The sequence below is a fragment of the Halichoeres trimaculatus genome, unplaced genomic scaffold, assembly GCF_033239565.1.
Source record: "Halichoeres trimaculatus isolate MK-OKI-2021-1 unplaced genomic scaffold, fHalTri1.1 fHalTri1_scaffold_4, whole genome shotgun sequence".
Classification (NCBI taxonomy): domain Eukaryota; kingdom Metazoa; phylum Chordata; class Actinopteri; order Labriformes; family Labridae; genus Halichoeres; species Halichoeres trimaculatus.
Genome location: NW_027437182.1, coordinates 19,670,162 through 19,694,105, shown reverse-complemented (window position 1 = coordinate 19,694,105; position 23,944 = coordinate 19,670,162). Strand labels below are relative to the sequence as shown.

The 23,944-nt window shown below is 38.8% G+C and overlaps 1 protein-coding gene across 1 annotated transcript; it reads left to right on the top strand.

Annotated features, from left to right (window-relative positions):
- The first annotated feature begins 9,058 nt into the window (after nucleotides 1-9,058).
- Nucleotides 9,059-18,997, top strand: slc34a2b (solute carrier family 34 member 2b). The gene is made up of 13 exons (XM_074669060.1): nucleotides 9,059-9,176; nucleotides 10,870-10,917; nucleotides 11,004-11,138; nucleotides 11,226-11,354; nucleotides 11,492-11,635; nucleotides 14,107-14,218; nucleotides 14,323-14,518; nucleotides 14,907-15,002; nucleotides 15,252-15,363; nucleotides 15,824-15,991; nucleotides 16,233-16,349; nucleotides 16,431-16,555; nucleotides 18,139-18,997. The coding sequence occupies exons 1-13, from the start codon at nucleotides 9,074-9,076 to the stop codon at nucleotides 18,679-18,681; spliced, it is 2,028 nt and encodes a 675-aa protein (XP_074525161.1). The 5' UTR covers nucleotides 9,059-9,073; the 3' UTR covers nucleotides 18,682-18,997.
- The last annotated feature ends 4,947 nt before the right edge of the window (nucleotides 18,998-23,944 follow it).

The window sequence follows — 23,944 nt, the reverse complement described above, 5'->3', positions numbered from 1 at the left end:
GACCTGGGCTCTTCATCCACATATTATAAAATCTCTGAGGCTTACAAGATTCAAAAAGTCACAGTGGTCCAACAATTCATGACATAAGGGAAGACATTCACAAAGCAGGTGGTGATGAGAAGGTGAATCCAGACATAGTGAGCTACATCCTGACACGAAGGAGAAGGAAATGGAAATTTACGCGTTTGAGATTCTTCTGAATGTTAGAAAGATTTTTTTCCCTCCATCAAATTTCAGTGCATGCTTGGCTGGACTCTAAAGTTTCGTATCACGTTTCTATTTAAATTTTTCAAGCCATATTTCCAGAGTCCAGTAACGTTATCTCATATGATTATCAGTCTTCAGATAACATGGGCCGAACAATAAAAATGAACAGCCAGCTTCAAAGGTCAGCAGTCATCACCACCTTCACTAGAAGGTCATTACATAAAATTCATAAAATGCAGCCATTTTTCTTTGAGTTTCTCATATTTGATTTTTATTTATGTTTTTTTTTAACCATCAAAAAAAACAAATAAGTGAATTAATATTTAAATCTATAAATAAAAAGGGAAAGTAAATAAATAAATTAATTGATTAATAAAAACGGGTAATTTATTTATTTATTTATTTTTTCCTTTTTATATTTTATAGATTAAGCTGTTTTCAGGAGAGAACCAGGGCTTTGCAAGATACTATTTCCTCCATTGTTTACCTCATCTGATATTCTTCAGAATGACGGAAAAAAAATCAATTTAAAAGGGTTAATTTAATGATAGAATGAATAACTAAATGAACTTCATTCTTCTCCCTCAGATCACAGACACATCTCTTCTTCGTCTTCCCTCACACCAGTTCAGATTGAAGCCGCTCAGTCTGACCGTCCTCGGAGACTCGGACAGTTTGGACGAGCTGTAACAGCTGACTTTTATGGTTTTATGGATTACAGCTCAGCCTGCTCACAGCAGAGCACTACAGGGTGGCCCCTGGCTGTAACAAGAGGGCAAACTGTTTGACCCTCAGTGGACTGTGCCAGCATGGCAGAACGCCGGCATGAACCCAGATGCCCCGAGGCAATCATTGACTCAGATACTGTACCAGTCCTCCTAAGAAAAACAAAGCCTTTCAGCTACATATAAAAGGCAGAGGAACTGCTTTGAGTGGGAGAGTGGAAAACTCAAAGTCGGTCCTCCATGCAGGTTTATTGAGAAAAAAAAAAATGATTTAAGAAAATAATAAATAAACAAAGGCATTGCTGATGTTTGCTTGGCTACAGGTGTAACCAGTATTTTGATCATCGTTGCGTGGGTGGAAGGAGGATGAAAACTGTATTCCAAAGGTCAAAGGTAAGCCTCAGCGGATCTTTCCATCCTTGTGGGTGTCCTGAAGTCACATGGAGAAAAAACCATTGCATCAAACCTAATGAGTTAGTCAATAAATAACCAGGTGAATTGTAAAATATAGCTTGTTTTAGATGCTCTTTTATGCGTTGCTATGAGTGTCCAGTGTTATGACCACACCGTGTGTCTGTGTGGAGGCGAAAGGTTAATACAAGAATCCCTGGACACACCTTTATAACAGCACAAAGGCTAAGCTTCTGGGCGCCAGCATAAAATGTAATCACACAACACTTATTCACCATACAGTGCAGATTTGTTACACCACCACCCAGTGTCAGGGGTTTGCCCCCACTGCCCTAAATTAACACTAAATTGCTGATTATTAAAATATTCCTTATGTTTCTGTAATCCACCAGGATGTGCAGGCTCTTAAATCAATCTTTAATGCTAAATTATAATTATTGTTGTTGGCCATGAATTCTCAAATGGAGTTTTACAAGAAAAAGCGAGGGAGAGAGAGAGAGAGAGAGAAGAAAAGATGTAAAGCATACTGTTGTATTTTGATCACCAAATTCCAATCATTTATTTTTGTTCCTGAATGAAAAAAAGTGTTTTATGTGTTTTATGTTTTGTGTTGAATGTTATTCTATTTATTTCTGACCTTCAGAAAATTCCAGTTTTCTGGCTCAAAATTTGTGAATAAAAACCTGAATTAGGTTTGGAACTCCTGTTCAAAAAAGTGATTTTTATCTATTTCTTTATTTGATTTTTATTTAACAAGGTTGGTCCCAATGAGATTGTGTGAAAACCTCTTTTTTATAGAGGCACATGGCCAAGACAGGTAGAGGCAAAGGGAACTCACTGAGAAAGAAAGAAAGAAAGAAAGAAAGAAAGAAAGAAAGAAAGAAAGAAAGAAAGAAAGAAAGAAAGAAAGAAAGAAAGAAAGAGTTCAAATCCAAGCACTTGATGAGTCTGGGTGGTTTCCTGGTTTCTATAACAGTTAGTCTAATTTGTTAACCACTGTACATATTCACAAGGTGATTATCTGAATGCTGGGTATTTATATTAACCTTTCTATAATGCTCTGTTATAATATTCTAAGAATAAATAAAGATTCAAAAGTGAAACACTGAGAACAGGCCTGCATGCTAATCTTTGTTGTGCCTTTATTGTGTTAAAATTTAAAGTTAAAAATAATGTGAGGTTCATTTTCTATGGATCCTGGAAACCTGTCGTGTCTAGGAATGCACACTGGACTGGGATGGGATCATTGGTATGATGTCCAAAAGAGCTAAATTAATAAAAAATATATATCACTAGAGTTATTTTTAGTGTATCATGAAGAATGTGCAGACAGAGATAGTTTTCATGTTGTCTTTTAACGTGTTTATAATTTTGTACAGCTGCTGTGTGACTTTTAACCCCTGAGACTTCAGGCTGAAACGAATGCATAGAATAAACAAAACAAAATCAAAGAAAAAAAGAAACATTGATTGTTTTACATGTGAACTCATTGAAGCATTTTTTTTTTAAGTTTACAAAGTTGAATTTCCACCAAAAGACTTTATTGATACAGGATCGTAAAAAAAAAAATTGACATGCAAAGACAGAACATGGGTTGAGTGAACACAACACCTGATTCAGATGTAGAAACTAATGCAGACTGATAGCAATAGAATTTACGTTTCAAAAAAAAAAATCACATTTCAATTGTGATTAAATTTGTTAACAGTCACATCCTGAAAAGATTTTGCAATTTGAAACATTTTGAGCTCATATTAACAATATTAAGCTATCATAACCATTGTGCTGATTTAGTTATACAATGAATGCACTGAAATGTGCTTCATCGTTCTGACATTTAGATTTATAACTCAAATCAACGCTGCACAGCTGCACCAGTGTTGGTAGAGGGATCATCACAGAGCAGAGTCAGGTGTGTGCCTGATTGCTCTTGATTGGCTGCAGGTGGTGGAAGGTTTCGTAAACTCTTGGAGTCCAAGTCCTTCTGCTGATTCACTGTCTCACCTTCAGAGATAGTGAGGGGTTCATTCTGTGTCTTCTCTATTTTCTCAGTGTGTGTCTGCAAGAATCAGACTGGAAATGTTGCTGGTCTCATTAACACACAAGTCTGGTTTTGTTTGTTTTACCCACACTTTGATTTGGTAAAAGGAGACGATTACCACTCAATTCTATTAGTCTTTTTTCCCATCTGTTTCAATCCCTTGTGATTTCAGTGGCTCTCTTGCAAAATCCTCTCACAAAATTTGAAGCACATTTTAATGAAGTGCACAATAAACCACAACTCCTCATGGCTCCTTATCTTTAAGTGTTGTTGGAAAGTGACGAATGTGAGGTTAAAAAACAAGAAATCACTGTTTCATCAGTGTGCTGAGGCTTTCTCTATAAAACAAAATTAGGAAAAAATGAATACATAAGAGAAACGTAAAGAGAGATGTAACAAGGGAGGAAAATTTGCATTTGACAGCTGTAGCTGGACATTGTGCTGTAGTAGAATTCCTCCATGTAGTTTGATCTGTCGTGGTTTATACATCAGTAGATTCTGCTTTCCTGACTTTTGGGATGCAGTTGTACTGATAGAGCCCGATTCATAACAATGACCCAAAATATAACTTTTTAAAAAAAAAAAAAAAAAAAAGGACATAAAACCTAAAATGTAATAAGTGACTCAAAAATGTAATATGTTAATTTTTTTTGAAGTCATTACATTTTTGGCTCAGTATCATTAAATTTGGGGTTTATTACATCTCGTGTTACATTTCGGGCCCAGCACTTTCTTTACATCTTTGTTCAATTTTTGCTTTACGCTTTTTATTGATTTTTATTGTTTTTTTTGTTTGTTTTCGCTTTGTTTTGTTTTGTTTTGTTTTTTGCTGCTGACATCAGTCATTTCATCTGCACCTGCATGCTGCTAGGCGGTAGCTCAAACTCAAAATCCTTCAGTGATGTTTGATACAGGTTTAATTTTGATCTTTCATCCAAGCCACCTGGGAGTTCAACAACGTAAAATTAGTCAATCAAAAGCTGGTGGGTTTTCTTCTTTTTTTTTCCAACACAGCGACGCAGGAAGAAGCTAAGGTGGCTTGACCACAGTGTGCAGAAAAGGGACAAAACAGCACAAGTTTAAAAAAAATTACACAAGAATTGTGGACCATATGGCATGATTCAGTCTGTGTTTTGTGTATTTCAGGATTTTAGACTTTTTTTTGTCTCACTTGTGTTCTTGTGTATTTTGAGTTCCCTGGTTGCTGTTCTGTGATTCTTGTCTCATGGTTCCCTGTTTGTGGTTCAGTTCTCTTTGCGTTTTTCTCCTGTTGGCTGCCGCTCATGTGTTTCATTGTGTTTCTCTCCTGTTTAATTGCACCTCTGCCTTCATAGTCTCTGTTTCGTGAGTTCTTTGTCAGTTCATTGTTTGGTGTCGCCCATGTTGCTGTTTTTGTGTGTCTCGTCCTTGTGCTTCTTGGTTTTTCTACAGTTTGGGATTTTGTTTCTTTTGAAAGAGTTATAAGATTTTAAGTTAAGTTACATAAAACCTTTATATAAAATTTGCTATTGGGTCCACCACCTCTTGTTTCCTGCTCCTGATGATTCCTGACACCATAACTGCAATGCTATTGGCAGTAAATAATGGCAGCCCTTATAATATTTTGAAGATAAAAGCACTAAAAAGTGATGAAAATGAGTCGTCAGAATAAGCTGTATAAGCATATGAAGATATATTTACTCAAAGTAGATTAAACTGAGCACTTAAAAGTCTTCGACCCTTTTAAAATTCTTTCAAATCCAGACACGACTTTGTAAAATAATAAAGTGTTTATTAATGTGTTATCATTTCTGGAATGTGTTTGCAGATCAATGTGTATTTTTATAATCGTTGGGTGTAGTTGTTTTGATAAACACAGGGCACCTGATGGTCCCTGAGCTGCTGTGATATAATCATGGTGCTGTGGAGTAATTCAGGGTAATGATTGTTGGTCATAAGCTGTTGTTTTGGAGAAGGATGATACACACTTTCGATGACTAGAGGAGCTTACCAGCTCTTAAGGAAAATTAGAATAACAAGGACTTTATTCATCTCCATCTATGTAACTGCTGTTTGTTTTTATTTTTCTGGTGGGCTCAGCTCTGAAAGTGATAAAAGGTTTTGAGACAGAGTGTGGCAGGATGTTCAGACATGCAGCTAAGAGCCTAAAAAATCTTTGACAACATGGAGGGATCAAACTGTGAGGAGTGTTTCACACATTAAACTAACTCTGGTGACCAAAGCAGATTAAAAAACACCACTTGGGACTCCTCAAGCTGCCTCAGGAGGTTATTTTCAGAGAATGGAGTCACTGGAGGATTCTCTAAAAGAAAACATCTCCTAAGAACAGCAACGGGAGGATTTCTCTGAAACTGTCGTACAGAGCCCACTTTTTAAAATCATCCACTGATCTCAAGTCTAAAAGGAGAGTGTGTTTTTTATTTAACACATCTTCATTATCCAACGTGTACATCTCCTCTGATGTGAGTGTAACACAGCTGTGATCTGTTCAGCATGAACTCAGTGTCCTCTCTTTTATAAGTACAGTATTAAAACTGTTGTGATTCTTTTATTGCAGTTTGGGAGTAACCAGCATCATCTGAGCTTAATCATTGACTGCTGTTCACACCGTTTATTTTAGGCGTAATGGCTAACATTATTACAGTCATATCACAGCCGTATCTGCCTCTATAAACTAATAAGCTATAAATGCATGCAGAGTGTGTGCATCTGAAAGTGTTATCTAATGAGCTGTAAACGTACGGGTGTGTGCATGTGCATGTGCGTGTGTGTGCATGTGTGCATGTGTGCATGTGTGTGCACATGCATGGCTGGGCGTGTGTGACAGGAGCCCATGTGGATCAGAGTTTCTGTTAAAATGTAAACATTGTAAGAAAGCAGGTTGATAATGGAAGGGGGTGCTGGTGTCTCTAAACCTGAGCTGTAGCATCATCTTTGGAAGCTAAAGGCCAATCAAAGTTCATTATTAACATGATTTTAACTCAACCAACAGCAGAATATAAAAGCTAACAAGTTAGTACAAGCTCAGTTTGGTTTAAAATGTGTATTTGGAATAAAACAAGCTTTAGGTCCCAAACCTCAACATGCTTTTTCAGATCAGACGGTGGATTTTTGTAGCCTTGTTGAGGTTTCACTGCAAAAACTGAAATCTTGTGAAAAGTTTTTGTCTTGTTTTAAGTAAAAATAGTCTTGTTATACCTAATATGAGCCACATTCCACTAGTCAGTCCAGAAAAAAAGTCTTGTTTTAGGTTATTCAGAGGCTAAATATAAGTCTAAATTGCTTATGACAAGTAAAAAAAATCTGCCAATGGAACAAGAAAAAAAATGCTTGAAAATTTGCTTAAAACCAAAATAATTTCTTAAGACAAGTAACTTTTTTCTTTTTCCATTGGCAGATTTTTTTCTTGTTACATGCAATTCAGACCTTATTTTTGTCTATAAATAACTTGAAATAAGACATTTTTCTAGACTGGTCGGGTGAATGTGGCTCATATTAAGTCCAAAAAGACATTTTCTAATGAAATTAGACAAAAACACTTGATAAGATTTCAGGTTTTTCCAGTGTTGTGTTGAGTGGTTAACAGCATTCAAAATATTTGACAAGTTCTAAGCCAAAACCTCAATCATGAGCTAAAGATATATATCCAGGTACACTCAGGTGTAGAAGCAGAGCCATCAGCAGCTCCACTCAATAAACTGATCTGTATTTGACCGTGGAGACACCCAACTTACAGGAACCACCTCAACACTTCGACAAACCAGTCACAGAACTTTCCACCAATCTCACTGTCTTTGGTATTTGAGAAAATAAAGTTGATGCAGTGCAAGTAAAAGTGAAACATTTTTACTACAAAAAGTAAGTTAGTGAGAGTTTAACAATTTTTAGTGATATTTCCTAACAATGTGATGCATTAATTGTGATCTCCAAGGGACTGGAGTGGTGTATGAGCTTTCACCCAACTCTGCTACAGTGCACCAAAAGGTGAGACTAACCCTTGGACCAGAGCAATGAAGATCTGGCACATGGACGTTAACCTCCAACATGGGCTGAAGGCGAGTGGTGCTAGCTCTGCTAACTTTGCCCACATGGAACACGGGACTCTGTGATCCCGTGTTAAGCCACGTTAGATAAAGCTCACTGGATTGTCTTACCCTCAGAAAAGTCTGTCCGTCTGCATTTGGCCCTCTGTTTCAACTATAAAGAGATGTGTTTTTCAGGGCCAATAACAATAATTGGTAGTCCAAGAGGCGGTAACTGATATTTGGAGCCAAAATTAATTTGCATAAAAAGTGAAAAAATTGGCGTCAAAATTTGAAAAACAAACTCCAACACATGTTTTTTTTTTCATATGCCTTTACTTGTGTGCTTATTAAACAGCTCCCAGGCTCTGCAGCATGTCTTACAAAGTTAAATGAAAACTTAAACATAAAAAGCCCCCTAAAGTTTCCACAGTTAGTAAAGTTATGCAAAAAAAAAAAAAAAAAAAAAAAAAAACACAATATGGCTCTGTTTGTAGCCAAACAGATGTTACTGTGGGTGGGACAATAGTAGAGAGAGTAGTGATGCAGACAGAGAGGAGCAGCTGCATCAGAGCCAAGATAACAGTTTAAAATTGACTTCTTTTTAGCTGTCGGGTTAAAAAAAAAAAACAGATGTTGGTATGCCTCAAAATACTGAAAGTTGGTGCCAATTATTGATCTGTCCCTTGTTTAAACATAAAGCAAATCAGACTTTTAGTAAAGCCTGCTTTTATATAGGGGTCTGTTCAGAACTTGGTCTTTTCTTAAATGTTGACATGACTTAGCATGTTTTCCCCAAAGAATACTGTGAAGCTAATAAAGCATGTTCACCTCTTGCCTCTAAACAACACCACTACAGCAATTCTAAGACTTTGTGCTTTGTGTTAGTCATTAATATCCCAAAAATATAGGGATTTAAAAAGCAGAACCTGGTTTCAGACCCTGCTAATGCATACCTGCATCTTTTGAAGCACAATCCAAGATGAATACAGGATAACAGTGCTTTATTATGATCTTCTAGCTTTCCTATGTTTTTTACAGTTTGGGTTTGTATGTTTAATTAGAAAATTACTGTAATTTGAAGATTTTGAAGCTGCACCCAAAATGTGTGGTATGAAGAATCAATGCTTTGTGTTGTATTTAACCACTAGGAGGCAGCTTCCTTGACTGGAATTCTCCAACACACGCTGTTACATGACCTGTGGCTTAGACTAAAGCCTGTAAACAGGTGCTGGCTCACTCAGGGGACTTTTTCATACAGGTATATTCTATTTTAGTAATTACACAACCTGCTGACCAATGTGTCATTACTGTGAACAGGACGCAAAAAAATCTAGTGTGCAATTTTATAATTTTCTTCTTTACTTTTAACTTTCTAGTGATTTTTATAGTAATAGTCCACGGTGCGCGCGTGTGTGTGTGTGCCCCACATACAGATTCATTTTGCTGCCACCTGCGCTCCGCACGTGTGCACAACCTTTGAACTGAGAGCCGTGTGTGTGTGTGTGTGTGTGTGTGTGCGTGTGTGTGTGTGTGTGTGTGCGTGTGTGTGTGTGTGTGTGTGTGTGTGTGTGTGTGTGTGTGTGTGTGTGTGTGTGTGTGTGTGTGTGTGTGTGTCCAAAGATGTGGGTGTCTGTGTGTGTGTTTCTCCGTATGTGTGAGTGTCCATGCAGCTATATAATGGGCCCTCAGTCTGGACTGGAGTAACAGGTAACCTCCAGGTGAAGCCTCACCCACTCCCCGCTCAGAGCTCCGCGGCAGCAGCAACAGGTGAGTATTGCTCCACCGCCTCTTCTGTCCTCGTGCTGCAGAGAAGCCACATGGGCTGAGAGCAGCGCGAGACACTCACACGGTGTAATCGAGGAAATTTATAACATAGAGCTAAAATATGCAGATGGCGCGAGAGGTGAGAGTGAAAATGAAGATTTATCCAGTCAGATCTCTTTTTGCACTTTCAGTTAACTATTTAAATCCGATCGATCAAAAAGTCGGTCATTCAGAGGCCGTTATCTGCTTACAGGTTGTACTGTATCATGTATTTTGATGCGTATCTGCGTTATTTTCTCAAAAATGTGTTGTTGTTCAACCTTAACCTGCTGCTTATTCTAGAAAGCTGTTTTTTTTCCCTATTTCACTTTCATACAGGAATGAAAGTTTTATCTGATTATTAGCTATTAGATGACCTAAAGCAGTGCCAACTTTCTATATTTTGAAGTTTGATCCTTTTGGGACTTAAATCCATATTTGATTTTTCTAAAATTCTTGTTTATGCATATTCTTTCCATACCATAATATGAGCTGATGCACCAAACCAGCTCCTTCTGTTTGCAAATGTTACAGCTAAATGTTAATTATTTACCAATATATCTGACTTGACAGTGTGAACTCTGTGCGTGCTTTTAATTTTCTCAACGCTGAAGATTGAGTTAAACTCTGTATATTATATCTGTATATATCAATTGTTCTCACTGTTATAGCTACACTGCAAAGACAGTTTAAGATCACTGGGTTTTTATTCAGTCACTTTGCATTTATGAACAAAACTTTAGATCAGAGGTTTCTTTGAACAATAAAGAAGCTCCTTTTTACTTTCTAAATATTAAAATTTCATATGCTTTTTTAAGTTAAACTGTACATCAGATACAAGAAAAAAAACACGTTCTGTACTTTAACTTTTTTGTAGATTTAATTCACTTTGGCTGACTTTAAGGGTGTTGTGCTGGGAAACAAAATGTCTTCATCTTATTAAGGTGTTATATCATTTGAGTTAAATCACTTTGTAAAGAAAATCAACTAAGAAGTACAAGCCAGCAACTTATAACTTTGCAAAAACAAAAGTTTATTGTATGATTTAATTTAACATCAAAGCAGGAGGTAGTGGTGGAATTCCTTGTTGCTCTTTCTGTGCTTCACTTTTGTGATTCTGTTAGCTCATCTCTTCTTGTAGAGTCAAACTGTGGCAAAGAGACACAAGAAACCATCACATGGATAAGATGGAAGGATATTTTCATGATGTGCCACTTAAAGACCATCCTGTAAACTTAAAGCTTAAGCTCCACCTGGCTGCAAAGATGCTCCAGTTGAAGCTATTTTTAGCCTTGACTTTCTTAATTTAATAAAGAGTGATAAAATGATCATCTGGGACCAAAGATGTTGTGTTTTAGAGCCACACAGATACTTCCTGCCAACATCAGATGTAGCATTAATATAAAACCGTCATCATTTGATTTATTGTAGATCATAATTGCAAGTTTCATTTCAGTTAATCTGAATTGCATGTGGAAAAAAGATAAGTGTAATATAAATACTTTTTATTTACAAGAGCTAACGTGAACACAACTTCAAACGACCGCTTCAGGAGTGATCCATCTCTTTCTTCTTTGTCGTAGCTGCATGTTTGGATTTTTTCCATCTGTTTTTTTTTTTCTTATGCTGACATGTTTTATCTTTTCGTACCCTTCAGTCATGGCTCCAAGACCAGAGGTGGGGACGGATTCCTCCCCAAAGCTCGGTACGTTCTCTCCTAATAAACCTCTTCAGATATGTTGTGTTACCTCATATTTTCTAACTTCCCGCTGGTCTGTTTGCTCTTTTTAGATGACAACACTTCATCTAAGGATGTCGTCATTCCGCCGGCATACTCCACAATGGACCTTGTGAGTGAGGAGGACAAAGAAGAAGATGATCCCTGGGATCTCCCTGAGCTCAAAGACACGGGGGTGAAGTGGTCAGGTGAGACAGCTCTTTGATCTTACAGCACACTGTGTGTGTTCTTTGACACTTCCAGTCTCTGAATCAGGGGTTTGTTTTGCTCTGCAGAGCTGGACACAAAAGGGAAGATTATGAGAGTGCTGACTGGGATTGTGAAGTTCATCCTGCTGCTCGGCCTTCTCTACCTTTTTATCTGCTCGCTGGATGTGCTCAGCTCGGCTTTCCAGCTCGTTGGAGGTAAAATAAAAACATATATCGCCCTGGATCTTTATCATGACCCAAAGCTGCACATGTTTTATTGACAGAGTCCTGCACAGGGCAGCTTATGTAACATGCACAGAGTGTTTTTGACCTGATGGATGTGTTGTGAACAGGCAAAGCTGCTGGTGACATCTTCCAGGACAATTATGTGTTGTCTAACCCTGTGGCTGGCCTGGTGATCGGAGTGTTAGTCACCGTGTTGGTGCAGAGCTCCAGCACCTCCTCCTCCATCGTGGTCAGCATGGTGTCCTCTGGATGTGAGTAGATACACAAAGGCACAGTGAAGATTCAAACCTACAGCAAAGGCCGTGAATGAAAGGTGGACGTTGACCTGTGGCCTTAGCAAAGTCAACGCATAGGGCACTCAATTTGTAATCTCTCCAGCAGCCAGCAGGGGGGGGCTTTGCTGGTGCATCACCATACCTCTTATTACTTGTTGGACTGAACCTGATCTCTAGCTGCAAGTTTTGAAACAAACAGAAGGCACTTGTGCTTTTCTAAGAAGGAAAAGTACAGGATAGATGAGGTTGAATTACAATAACCCCCCCCCCATACAGCATTGCTACGATCAACAGACCATGGCTCCACACATGCAAGCTCCAATTAGTGAAAACACAGAGACACATTTGGTCCCCACAAGCAAAACACATGAAAGCAGATGGGCAGAGTGAGCCAGCGTAACTATGAGGTTATCAAGAGGGAACCTACTTTAACAGTGTTTGACTAAGTTAGGCTCAGGACACCTTAGGGAGACTTAGCAGTTAGCTCTGGCATCCCAGACCCACCCCCCTTCAGCTCCCACCGCCCCGCATATCCACAAACAGTACTTCTTTGTGTTACTCAGCCAGTACAACATGGCAACGCTGAACAGACCCAGCCTCTTCAGAACAACATGTTGTTCACTTTAACTTTAATCTGATCGTGGTTAAGGCTACGTCCACAAAAAATACATGTTCATAAAAGCTCTTCGTATAAAATAATCCATACCAGTGAGGTGGTCTGTCCCTGTCCATACAACAACATAGAAATGGTTGAAAATGCCTAAAGAGCAAGCAAGTTTGGTGTTTGACTTAACAGACTGACAAGGCTTTTGCATACAGAGATGAACGTTGTGTCTGTGTGTATTTAGTGTCTTCTTGAGCAAACAGTCATCTTTAAACCGTCTACAGAGTGGCTTATCATAAACTATCAGAGTGATGCAGTTATTCGTTACCAGCAGATGTAAACAAACCGGTTGGAGTATTTGCAATACATACAGAAAAAAACAGCTGCCAGCTGCAAATACCTCAGCCTTTCCCATAAGTGTTTTTTTCTGTTCACATGAAAACAAAACTGAGTTCTAAAGTCTCCCCTTTGGATTTTTTTATCTCCATTTTCAGTGATTTATAACAAGGGTAATAGAGAAAAGTCAAATTCCATGGTTTGCAGAAAAGAAAAAAAAAAAAAGCTACCTTGCAATCCCAAACCTTTCAGCAAGTTGTTTGTGTACAAGAAGAGAATAGTATTCTTGAATTGCCCCTTGGGACAAATACTATTTTTAACTAAATTTAAAAAAAAAAGTCTGGCTGCATATCAGGTAAATTTAAAAAGAGGCTAAAGAATGGTACTTGTAAAGCCATTTTTTGTTTTTTTTATTTTATTATTTTTTTAAATAAAGAGCTGTACACAAAAGAAGGTCCAGGCATAAATAAATCAATCAAAACAAATCCAGAGAACAATGGAGCAGGCAGTACAAATTGTTGTATTGTTCTTAAAAACAGTCAAAACAATTACTCAATAAACCCATAAAACACTTAAACAGAAGCAGGCTCTCAAGCTGGGTTTAAAGCTAAGAAATAAGAATGAGTTTAAAGCGTGTTTTAAAAACGGACAATGATGGGGCTCGTCTTATGTGGAGGGGGATTTAATGCACAGGCATCTAGTGGAGGGAGGTCAGGATGGGAGAAATGTGCTTCCTCTAACGTGATCCAGTTCAAAGCCAAGCGGCTGCATTCTGCATCAACTGGAAGCATGAGAGGGAAGACTCACTGACTCCCAAGTGAAGCTGGCATCAGTTGGTGTTTGCTGACTGCTTAGTGTTTGTCCTGTTTGTCTCACACATGGGTCTGAATTCATCGACTTATGGTAAAAAAAAATAAAACAGATGGTCAAAGCAAAGAAACAAAAAATTACCCTAGTGAAAACCTTAAACCAATGTGTAATGTCAGAGAACACATACAGCCTTTGGCAAACATTAGCATTCAGCAGACACAGGCAAGGAGCTACACCACTGTGGCCAAAAGTTTTTATAAAGCCTCAAATATAAATTTTTACAAAGTCTGCTGCTGCAGTTTTAATGGAGGCAGTTTGCATAAACTCCAGAATGTCATGAAGAGGGATCAGATAAATTGCAATAAATTGCAAAGTCTCTCTTTGCTATGAAAATGTGTTTAATCCCAGAAAAAAAATCACTTCCTCTGCATTTCAGCCCCACCACAAGAGAACCAGCTGACATCATGTCAGTGATTCTCTCATTAACACAGGTGAGTGTTGACAAGGACAAGGCTGGAGATCACTCACACTGATTGAGTTAGAGAACAGGCTGGAGGCTTTAAAAGGAGGCTGCTGCTTGGAGTCATGGTTTATCCTGCAGGAAACGTGTTATCACCATTGCTTTGCACAAAAACAAAACTTTTTGCCACAGCTGTAGTGTGAAGCATATCGTAACAATGCTCCTCATGTTCACCAGTGCTGGAAGTGCAGTCTGCCGTGCCGATCATCATGGGCGCCAACATTGGTACATCTGTCACCAACACCATCGTGGCCGTGATGCAGGCAGGAGACCGAAACGAGTTCCGCAGGTAAATAAAATCCTAAACATGGTGACAAACAGAGTAACTGGTTGAGACAGGACACAGGACGCTGTGTGTGGTTCACGTTCGATGCTGTGTGTTTCTACTTTCAGAGCGTTTGCTGGTGCAACTGTCCATGACTTCTTTAACTGGCTCTCTGTGCTGGTTCTTCTGCCTCTCGAAGCAGCTACGGGTGTTTTGTACAAACTCACCTTCGAGTTAATCCAGACCTTCAACATACAGACTGGAGAGGACGCCCCTGATCTACTCAACGTCATCACAGACCCTCTCACTGACTCCATCATCCAGGTACAGCCAGTAATACAGAAGTGACGAAATCTTTTATTTACACATTTATCTCTAGAAACACAAAATGTCACAAAATCTAACTGATGAAATGGAACAGATGAGAGTCAGAGACATGCAGAGAGGTATTAAAAGATAACTTTTTATGCGTTTTTCTTTATTGTTGGGATAACATGCACCAAGTCCAGTACAGTGTGGACCAAACCATTGCACATAGCTGTTTTTACAGTTTTCATTTCCCCAGTTTGAGTATGTTACTGGACTTGTGATCCCCTGAAAAGTCAGAAATAAAAAAGGTCCTTGTAATGATCCTTGTGGAACCCCGCATGATGCATTTACATCGCACAACATTCATGAAACGATTTTTTAAAATCTGTTTCCTGCTCTTCAGTTGGACAAATCTGTGATTAACGCCATCGCAACGGGTGACCCAGCAGCCAGAAACAGAAGTCTGATCAAAAGGTGGTGCAACCCAGAAACAAACACGGTAAGAGCTGCATCTTAAGTGTCACTTTAATCACGTGCCAAAAATGGAACAGTAGTGCTGAAAACATGTGATAATGCTGTGGTTAGCTTGCTTTTGTCTCTTAATGACTGATATCGGCCTCATTGTCATGTGACCACAGTGATTCTGTTGTTAGCTCATACTTTGAAGGTGTGTTATTTGAGCAAAGGTGTGTGATCATTTAAAGATTATCTGCATTGTGTTCCTAAAGTTGTTTTTTTTAACTTTCAGACTCAAAAGAACATTACAGTGGACAGTTGCGTCAACTTCACCATCTGCTGGGAAAGCGGAAATGAGAACTGGACCACGGTGAATTCATCCGAGATCAGTTACCAGGAGAGATGTAAGCGTGCTTCCATTAGTGAATACACTGTGGAGGAAAAAAAAAACATTTACAAAGCAATTAGGATTACCTGATCCGCTGAAGCTTGGTGAAATATGAGACACAACAACCCTCTTCATGCATTCCCCCTGATGACTGGACAATGAATACCTTTGAGTCCTTGTAGTGACTCAGCTAATATCTTTCCTGCTCAATGGGTCTATTCATGCTTTGTCTTTAAAAGCACCAGAAAATGTTTTCTGCCTTTTTTCCACAGGCTGTTTTTATTTTTGGTTTAAAACGACAGAAAATGTCAAATTTCTGATTTTGCTTAGCCTTCCTCAATTAAAAGTTATCCTCAGTTTTCTTTTAAATCACAAAGGATTTGACATTAAAAGTTTTATAAGCTCTGATGTAAAGTAACTCCTGCCTTGAAGCCGTTTTTTAAATCCAAAGCAAACGTAAAATCATTTGTTTCCAGGTCAACACATCTTCGCCTATGTTGACCTCCCTGACCTGGCCGTGGGCCTCATCCTCCTGGCTCTGTCTCTGCTCATCCTCTGCACTTGCCTCATCCTCATCGTCAAGCTGCTCAACTCCATGCTGAAGGGGCAGGTGGCTGTGGTCATCAAGAAGGTTCTCAACACAGGTACTGACACACCTCCCTCTTCATATCAGATCAGTTCATACATCCTGTTTGATAGTCGGCATCTCCGACCCAGTGGTGATGCTTGATGAGCAAAACAGGAAAAGCGACTCCTGAAGCTTCTATCTGGTCTCCGGGTCCACCTGTCCTGTTTGACAGACGAAGCTCAGGCACAAACGCAGCTCTGATAAGTTTGTTGGCCGTCAGGTTTTTGCTCCAGTATGATCTTTCTGTTTGATTTCAGACTTCCCCTTCCCCTTTGGCTGGGTCACTGGATACATCGCCATTTTGGTGGGAGCAGGGATGACTTTCATCGTGCAGAGCAGCTCCGTCTTCACTTCAGCAATCACTCCTCTTGTTGGTAGGTCTTCAAACAATGATTGGGTCTCTTTGAAATCTAGAGAAAACAATCATTCACAGTTCAATGATGGTCTTTCACCAGGTATTGGTGTGATCAGTCTGGAGAGGGCTTATCCTCTGACCCTGGGCTCAAACATCGGCACGACAACCACTGCTATTCTTGCTGCTATGGCAAGTCCTGGAGAAACACTGGCCGACTCCTTACAGGTGAGATGCTTTTAAGAGTCCTTCTAGAGTGCCTTTTTTTCAATGGTGGAGAAAATGCTGATTTTCTATTTTAGATGTAATGAACAGTCGATATAAATTCCTCCCAAAAATATTTTAATGAATTACGAGCCCAATTGGTCTCTTTTTGGGAAGTGTAAGGCAGTTAAAGGAACTGTTAAAGATGTCCATGTTAAAAAAGCTATTAGTCTGTGTAGAGTTCAGTGTTAGGCCTGATACTGAAAAAAGTTTGTTACTTTTTTAAAGTATTTTTACTTATTACTTCCTGCCAGAAGTTATGTATAACACAACTAGTTATATTACTTTTCTTTACACCCAACAAAGTTGGTAGTCATGTCCTTTGGACTTGTGATTCTGGGTTGACACTTGGCCTCTGTGTGAATGTCATCAGAAATTGCCAGCCGATTGCCATTTTGTCCTGCAGCCTTTGATTGCATCAAAGTTAGACTATATGAAATACACATCTGGTTCAACTAAGTACAAGAGACACAATTTTCACAATCCAGTCCAAGTCCATCTAAGTTGAAAGATCTCATACCAGGAAACTATTTACAACTGACAATGATGTTGCAATCGTCTTTCCTGTCATAGAAACTAAAGTCATGGGCATGTTTCCAGCTGCAAAACGTTAAGGTGATGAAATTAATCTGATTGTTCAATTTGAATCTTTAGCAGGTAACAGCAGCGGGGGAGTAATTAATATTTTTTTGTATGAGCAACTTTAAAACTACTGCAATTTCAAGAGTAATTTGTTACACTACTCATTACTAGTAGAAGTAACATTACAGTTATGCATTACTGCCCAACACTGGTGGGGTCACCGTGCAGGGTGAGGGATGGGTCAAACGCACAACATAACTGTAAACTTGTTGATAAAGCTAAAGTAACAAACACCGTTATGTCAAACACTAAAATAGAAGGCAGAAGATATTTAAGAGTTCCTTAAATTAAATGATAAACAGTTTCTCTTTTCGATGTTTAAGACCCCGAAAGATGGGGTTGCCAACCATCCTGTATGAGTCCAGGCATCCATTTTTTTCTATCTGAACTGGTGTCCTCTTATCAATGTCCCTTCCTCCAGTGACACAGCCTCTTGTGTCCAACAGATGTACCTGGAGCTGCTAAAGTACCCAATTTTGCTGTACTACCTTTTATTTATGGATGGTGTTTGACTCACTTATTTTGCACAAACTTTGATACAAATTTTGATAAACTGGGAAGAAACACCACTATGAGATCACACAGAGGCTACACAAGCAAAAGGATCCTGGTTCCGTTCTGAAATTACACGACGACTGAAAGTGAGAGATAGTGAAGTGCTGAGGAGTCTATCTGCAGCCCCATACTAAAAATACACTAATGCCAGCCCATATGTAGAATAAACATGCATGAAGAAAACAGAGCCTTGGAAAGTTAGCATTCCAGCACACTGAGCTAAAATGCTAATGTTAGCTGTTAGCGGTCAGCCTTCCAAAGCTGCTTGCATGGTCATATTGTCATTGATGGCTTTTTTTCTTTGACATCTTTTTAGCCTCCGCTAAAGGTCTCTTGTATTTTTTTCCCAGATTGCACTTTGTCATTTCTTCTTCAACATCTTTGGGATCCTGCTGTGGTACCCGATCCCCTTCACGAGGCTTCCCATCAGGTTGGCGAGAGGTCTGGGGAACCGTACTGCTAAGTACCGCTGGTTCGCCGCCCTCTACCTCATCCTCTGCTTCCTGGTCTTGCCTCTGTCCGTGTTCGGCCTGTCGCTGGCCGGCTGGCAGGTCTTGGTGGGCGTTGGCGTGCCCCTTGTCCTGCTGCTGATCTTCGTAATTGTCGTCAATATCATGCAGTCCAAATGTCCACGCTTCCTATCCAAGTCACTCCGCAGCTGGGACTTTTTGCCCACACCTTTGCACTCCATGAAGCCCTGGGACGCCATGGTGACCTCCTCCTTACACTTCTGCGGGAAACGCTGCTGCTGCTGCTGTCGATGCTCCAAGTGCTGCAGGAAACAGGACGAGGAAGAGATAATGGGCGTCAGCAAGAAGGCCCTTCAGATGTACGATAACCCGACTCTGACGGAAGACTCAGACCCAAAGGTTGTGAAGGCAACACACTTGTAAGATTAAAGAGTTGAAGATGAACAAAGTCAATGCAATAATGAGCGAGGGAAACACTTGTAATCGTCCGTCACTGCTCGGGTCGCGGTGTCTGTCAGATAAGCACTCTTTGTTAAATGTAAAGTCTTTAATGTTTGTATTATGACTGCTATTGCGCAGACTCACTTTATGGTAACTGTGGGTAGTTTCCACTCCATTTTTATATTTTTTATGACTTGTATACAAGGTGTTAAGTCTCTTATTTGAACTTCAAACTTTTAAATTTAAAAATGTAATGTAGCATTTAAAATATTTGTTGTCCTGCAGTATTTAAGAATTTGGAATATGTGTAAATAAAGAAATTATTTTTAAGATGCTGCGTTGTAGCTTTTTATTTCTCAGTTGCCTTTCTGTGGTGCTGATAACACAGCCCTGATACGTACAATCAGAAGCAGAGTTATATGAAGTTACTGTTAAGTTATATTGATAAAGTCATTTGATTATCAGCTCTGTTATCGCAGGTTGGGCTTGTGATCTGAAGATCCACCGGCTCCTTGTAGTGAACAAAAAACATTGTCTCCCATATCTGCCTTTGAACGTGGAACATCGGGCAAAGTCCATCAACTGTAAAACTGGAGCAATATTCTCCAGGTAGCTTTTGATCCCATTTCTGCTGTGATCCTTTTTTTTTTTTTAAGTGTTTTTGAGTCAAATATTTTAACATTTTTGGAGCAGAAAGCTGAGACTCAGGGTGAAAATATATCTGTCGTTAAATGAACCAGTAACAGCATGTGCTGTCCTCAGTGGACTTTGAGTCTCAGTCAGAAGTCTATGATCCTCCCACGCTGCTCCACTTGGACACTGACCTCCCTGAGTTTAATCACATTCAGGAGCATCGTTAGATATCAGATTTTTTTTTCTTATCAAAAATAACACCTTTATGATCTTATTCTAATGTCCAGGTGCGTGCATTTCTTCCAGAGATTTTAAAACTTAAAATGTAAAAGAGACGGGCAGAAAGTGAAACATTTATATTACACAGAAGGATCAAATATATAAGGGAAGATGTAAAGGCAGCAGGCGGTTCTACTAAAGAAGACATCTTCAAGGCTGCAGTCCAGCCCTCCCACCCCCTGAAGGGATTTTATTACATAACACCTGCTCTCTTCATATGTTTGTCCAGCTCCTGGCTAAAGAGTCCATGTCTTAATAAAAAATTTGAGCATAAAAAAATTCTGTCTGATTTTTTTTAATGCAGCAGAAACAAACACTCAGGTTGGCAGCAGGTTGAGTTAACTTAAGCTTCATAATTTGATTTATATATTTTAAGGAACAGTGCATATTAATGAACATTTCAATGCAGCATTCATGTGAATATGCTGGAGTTAGCCATTAAGTTTATTTTAGCAACATAAATGTATAAACATCAACTCTGAACTTCCCTTAAAGTCTGTATATCAGTGTTTTCCTGCATAACTTGTGCAGAAAATAACCGTTTACTGTTTATTCTCACTCATCTTTCCTGTTACTCTTCCAAAAGCCTTTCTGTGACATGGTTTTGGTTTTCTTTGGGTTCAGTTCGATTGATATCTCTTTCACTCAGCACTTTTTTGTTTAACATCTCTTGCTAATCTATGCTGTGCTGACTCGTCAGCTATTGACCAACCATCTAAAGTTCTGTGCTCTCCAACTAAAGCAAGATACAGATTTTCACAGTATAAAAGTTGAATCCTAAACTTCATAAATATGCTGAACTTTTTTCTGTGGGTTGATTTTTATCAAAGTGATCAGAATCAAGTCTGAAGGACAGCCGGGTGATGAGTGATAAGACAGATGATGTGAATTATTAACAGCCAGTTTTAATTTAGGGCAGTCTATAAAGGCCACTGTGTCATTAAACTTTATGATGTTTTTATCACCCATACACAACTTTACTGTAATATAAAGTGTAACAGGGAAAATTTAACATTCACAGCCTGGTACAAAAATTAGTTTGTTTTTTCTGGATTTTTAAAATAATTCTCACACACTTATCTTAAATCCTTAGGCTTCTGAAACCACAGACTGTTATCTCTAAGAACAAGACCATGTTTGACACCATGATTTCTACAAATTCAGTGTGGGATCAAACCAGCGTCCTTTCGGTTATGAGACAACCCACCCACTGCACCACCGAGCCAAAGCCAATAAATCAACTTCAGGCAATTAAATGAGGACTCAAAGAAATGACTGTACAGATAAAAAACAAAGGCTCCACATTTATTGCTGTCATAGATGTTAAATTGTTTTCAGGCATAGCCTGAAAGTAATAAAGTAATAAACAAAATACTTTACTCTCTGTTACACCGAAGAATAAAGAAAGGCACGCTTCAAGCACCATGTGACCACCATATTATCACCACATCGTGTATTCAGCACCATAGCTCCAGAACAGGACAGGATGGCACAGAAAAGTTTGCATCTACTGTCTGTATTTTGAAGGTCAAGGTCTACAGAGGTACATCACACTGTACTGTGAACGGTTCAGGTGTAAAGTGTCAGAATCACTCCTGCTGTGAAAGTATGAGTATTTCTAAGAACAGATCAGTCTGTGTCTGTATCTGTATCATACAGATGCTATCAACGGTTAAAAGCTTAACAACCTGATAAGAGGACAGTTTGAGGGTTGTATAAGGTATCAGAACCAACCTGTGCCATCAAAACAAAGCTGCATGTGTAAAATTTTATTGTTGGTGTAAACACGTTATCTACATTTCTTAAATGTTTGGGTTTTTTACTCCTCTTTGTTGCTTACTCTCATCTCTTCTCTGGACTCTGTTTGCCATCTTTTTTGATTTATTTCCCTCTGAAGATCCTTGCACTGCCAATCAATACAAGAAGTTTTAATGAAGTATCACCAAATCATGACAGAACTTACCTCAGGATATTTTACACAGAGAGCAGGTCTGAACTGCTTTATTTTGTACTTTTGTTCAGAGATACAATTAGCAAGCATGCAGTGACAGCAGGGAAAAAAACTTTTTGAACAGACAGTGCAGAAAAAATGACAGTAAGCAGCATTAATGTGATAGCAGCCCAAGGGGCAACATGTGGTTTAGAAAAATTAAGCCCATGTGGAAGTGCTAAAAGTTGCTGTTCATTAAGAATCTACTTCAGGCTGGCTGCAGAAAGACCAGAAACTACTTACACACCAAGCCAAAAAAAAAAAAAAAAAAAAAACTTTTAGTGCATTAAAAAGTATAAAAAGCCTGGTTAAAAAAGCTCAGATCTGAAACACTAACTTCGCTATCAGCTCACCCCACACTGTACAGGGGGTGTTTTTTTCCTTTTTTTTTTTGTGGCAGATGCCCTATAGTTACCATAGTCTGACTGTGAAGAAAATCTTCAGTTTAATGTTTACTCATGTTATAACCAGACAAGGAAGATTCTGTTTTCATGAAAGTGAAACCAACTGTGGAACAGATGGTACACTTATTTTAGCATTATGAAAAAATCAACTATAAATCATTGCAATAAACATTATTTTTTCAACCTGTTTGGACTTTTAGTTGGTAATAAGTGAGATGATGTACGGTGAATAGGCGGTTCAGGGAAACAGAATCCTGTCCGAGAGGAAGTGTTTCTTACTAAGTTTTTGGTTAGAGTCAAGTAATGCTGTTGTGGGGTTTTGCGGTTGGAGAAAAAAAAATCCACAAGTACAGTACTTAGGATAACTCAGGATATGACTTCTTGGAAGGCTATTAATTTATTTTTTAATTTATTTTTGAAATTTAGGACTTTTTAAAAACTTTTTCATCTTTGTACTGAATAAGTGGAAAGTTTAATGTCCACATAAAACGTATTTAAAGGTCGTATTCAAACATTTAGAGGCTACATGAGTGGCTTTTGATTTTGTCACATAGCAATACTTTAGCAAGTGCAAATCTAAACATTAAAAAACATATTTCTTTATTGTAAAAGAACTTTTCTTCCATTCCTGTCTGATTATTTTTATCAACATGAGTCAACAGTAGACCGGTGCTGTTAAACAAACTGTATTTGTGGACCTGCAGAAAGCCGACTAATGAACTGAAACAGCTTTAGTGTGTGTATGTGTGTGTGTGAAAACACAAGTTATCAGAGAGTTCATGCTAAGTGTAACCCAGTTTTATCTTCAGTTTTCCTGCCATACCCCCACGCCAACCACACACACGTTTCAGTGTTTTCACAGCTCAAAAGGTAAAGACGGAGAACAGAGGAGCACAGGAAGGACAGATTCTAATACAGCGATAAAACACAATACTGTACAAGACTGTAAATACGCCATGCAGACGAAAAGCCAGCCTCCAGTTTCAACACTCACTCTAATCCTTCATCCACAAAAGCTGTCAGCGTTTTCCACTGTGATATTTTTAAAGAGAAATCTGCAGAGTGAGAGCAGCTGAGCCTCCGCCGCCTGACCATAAATAAATAAATTGCTCTGAAGAAACTTGATACATAATCTGAGAAAACTTTCTTATATTTAAGCTTGGAGTGCAAACACTGATACTGGCAAAAAAAAAAAAAAAAAATTCTGTCTGCATGACTTTGATACTTCACTCTGATGTTGCTGCTCAGAAGTATACGTTTTTTTAACTGCACCATAAAGTCAATCAGCAGGCCAGAGCAAACATTTATCACCTGCATAACTTTAATGTTTTATGCAAGTGTGCATGTATGATCATGGTCATGGGTAAAAATACTCAGAAATGAAATCAGTTTTCAAAGCCAGCACTGAGTGTGATCTGAAAAGAAAAAAGAAGAAGCAGTGATTACTTTAAAACATCTCCCTCTGTGCCTGCGAGAAAAACTCTCCTCCACACAGCACGCTATAAACCAAATCACCAACACTCAAGGTCTCTTTAGTCATTAAGCTATCAGCTCATTAAAATCTTCACATGGTGTCACATGACATCAACCAAGGACAATTACTTACCAGCTCTAACGTCACTGTATCTGATCATTTTACTGTAAAAAGCCTCACAGCAGCTTAACTGTTGAGTAAGAATACTGTACTCTGTGTGTTACTCAGTTTTTTAAGCAGGGCTGTGTGAGGTGCTCTTCAGAAACTGTGTTACTCCCCAGGAGACGTTGGTTAGCCCGGCCTCTTAAGAAAATTCTACATCTGATACACATATGAATATGAAAGGATCTCTCTAATTGTGTGCTTCTTCATTTTTTCACTTACATCTGCATGTTCTCCAGAAGCTTACGAAGACCAAATGTCGCAGTACCACCTGGTGTCATTGGGGCAGTGCTGAGCCATGTA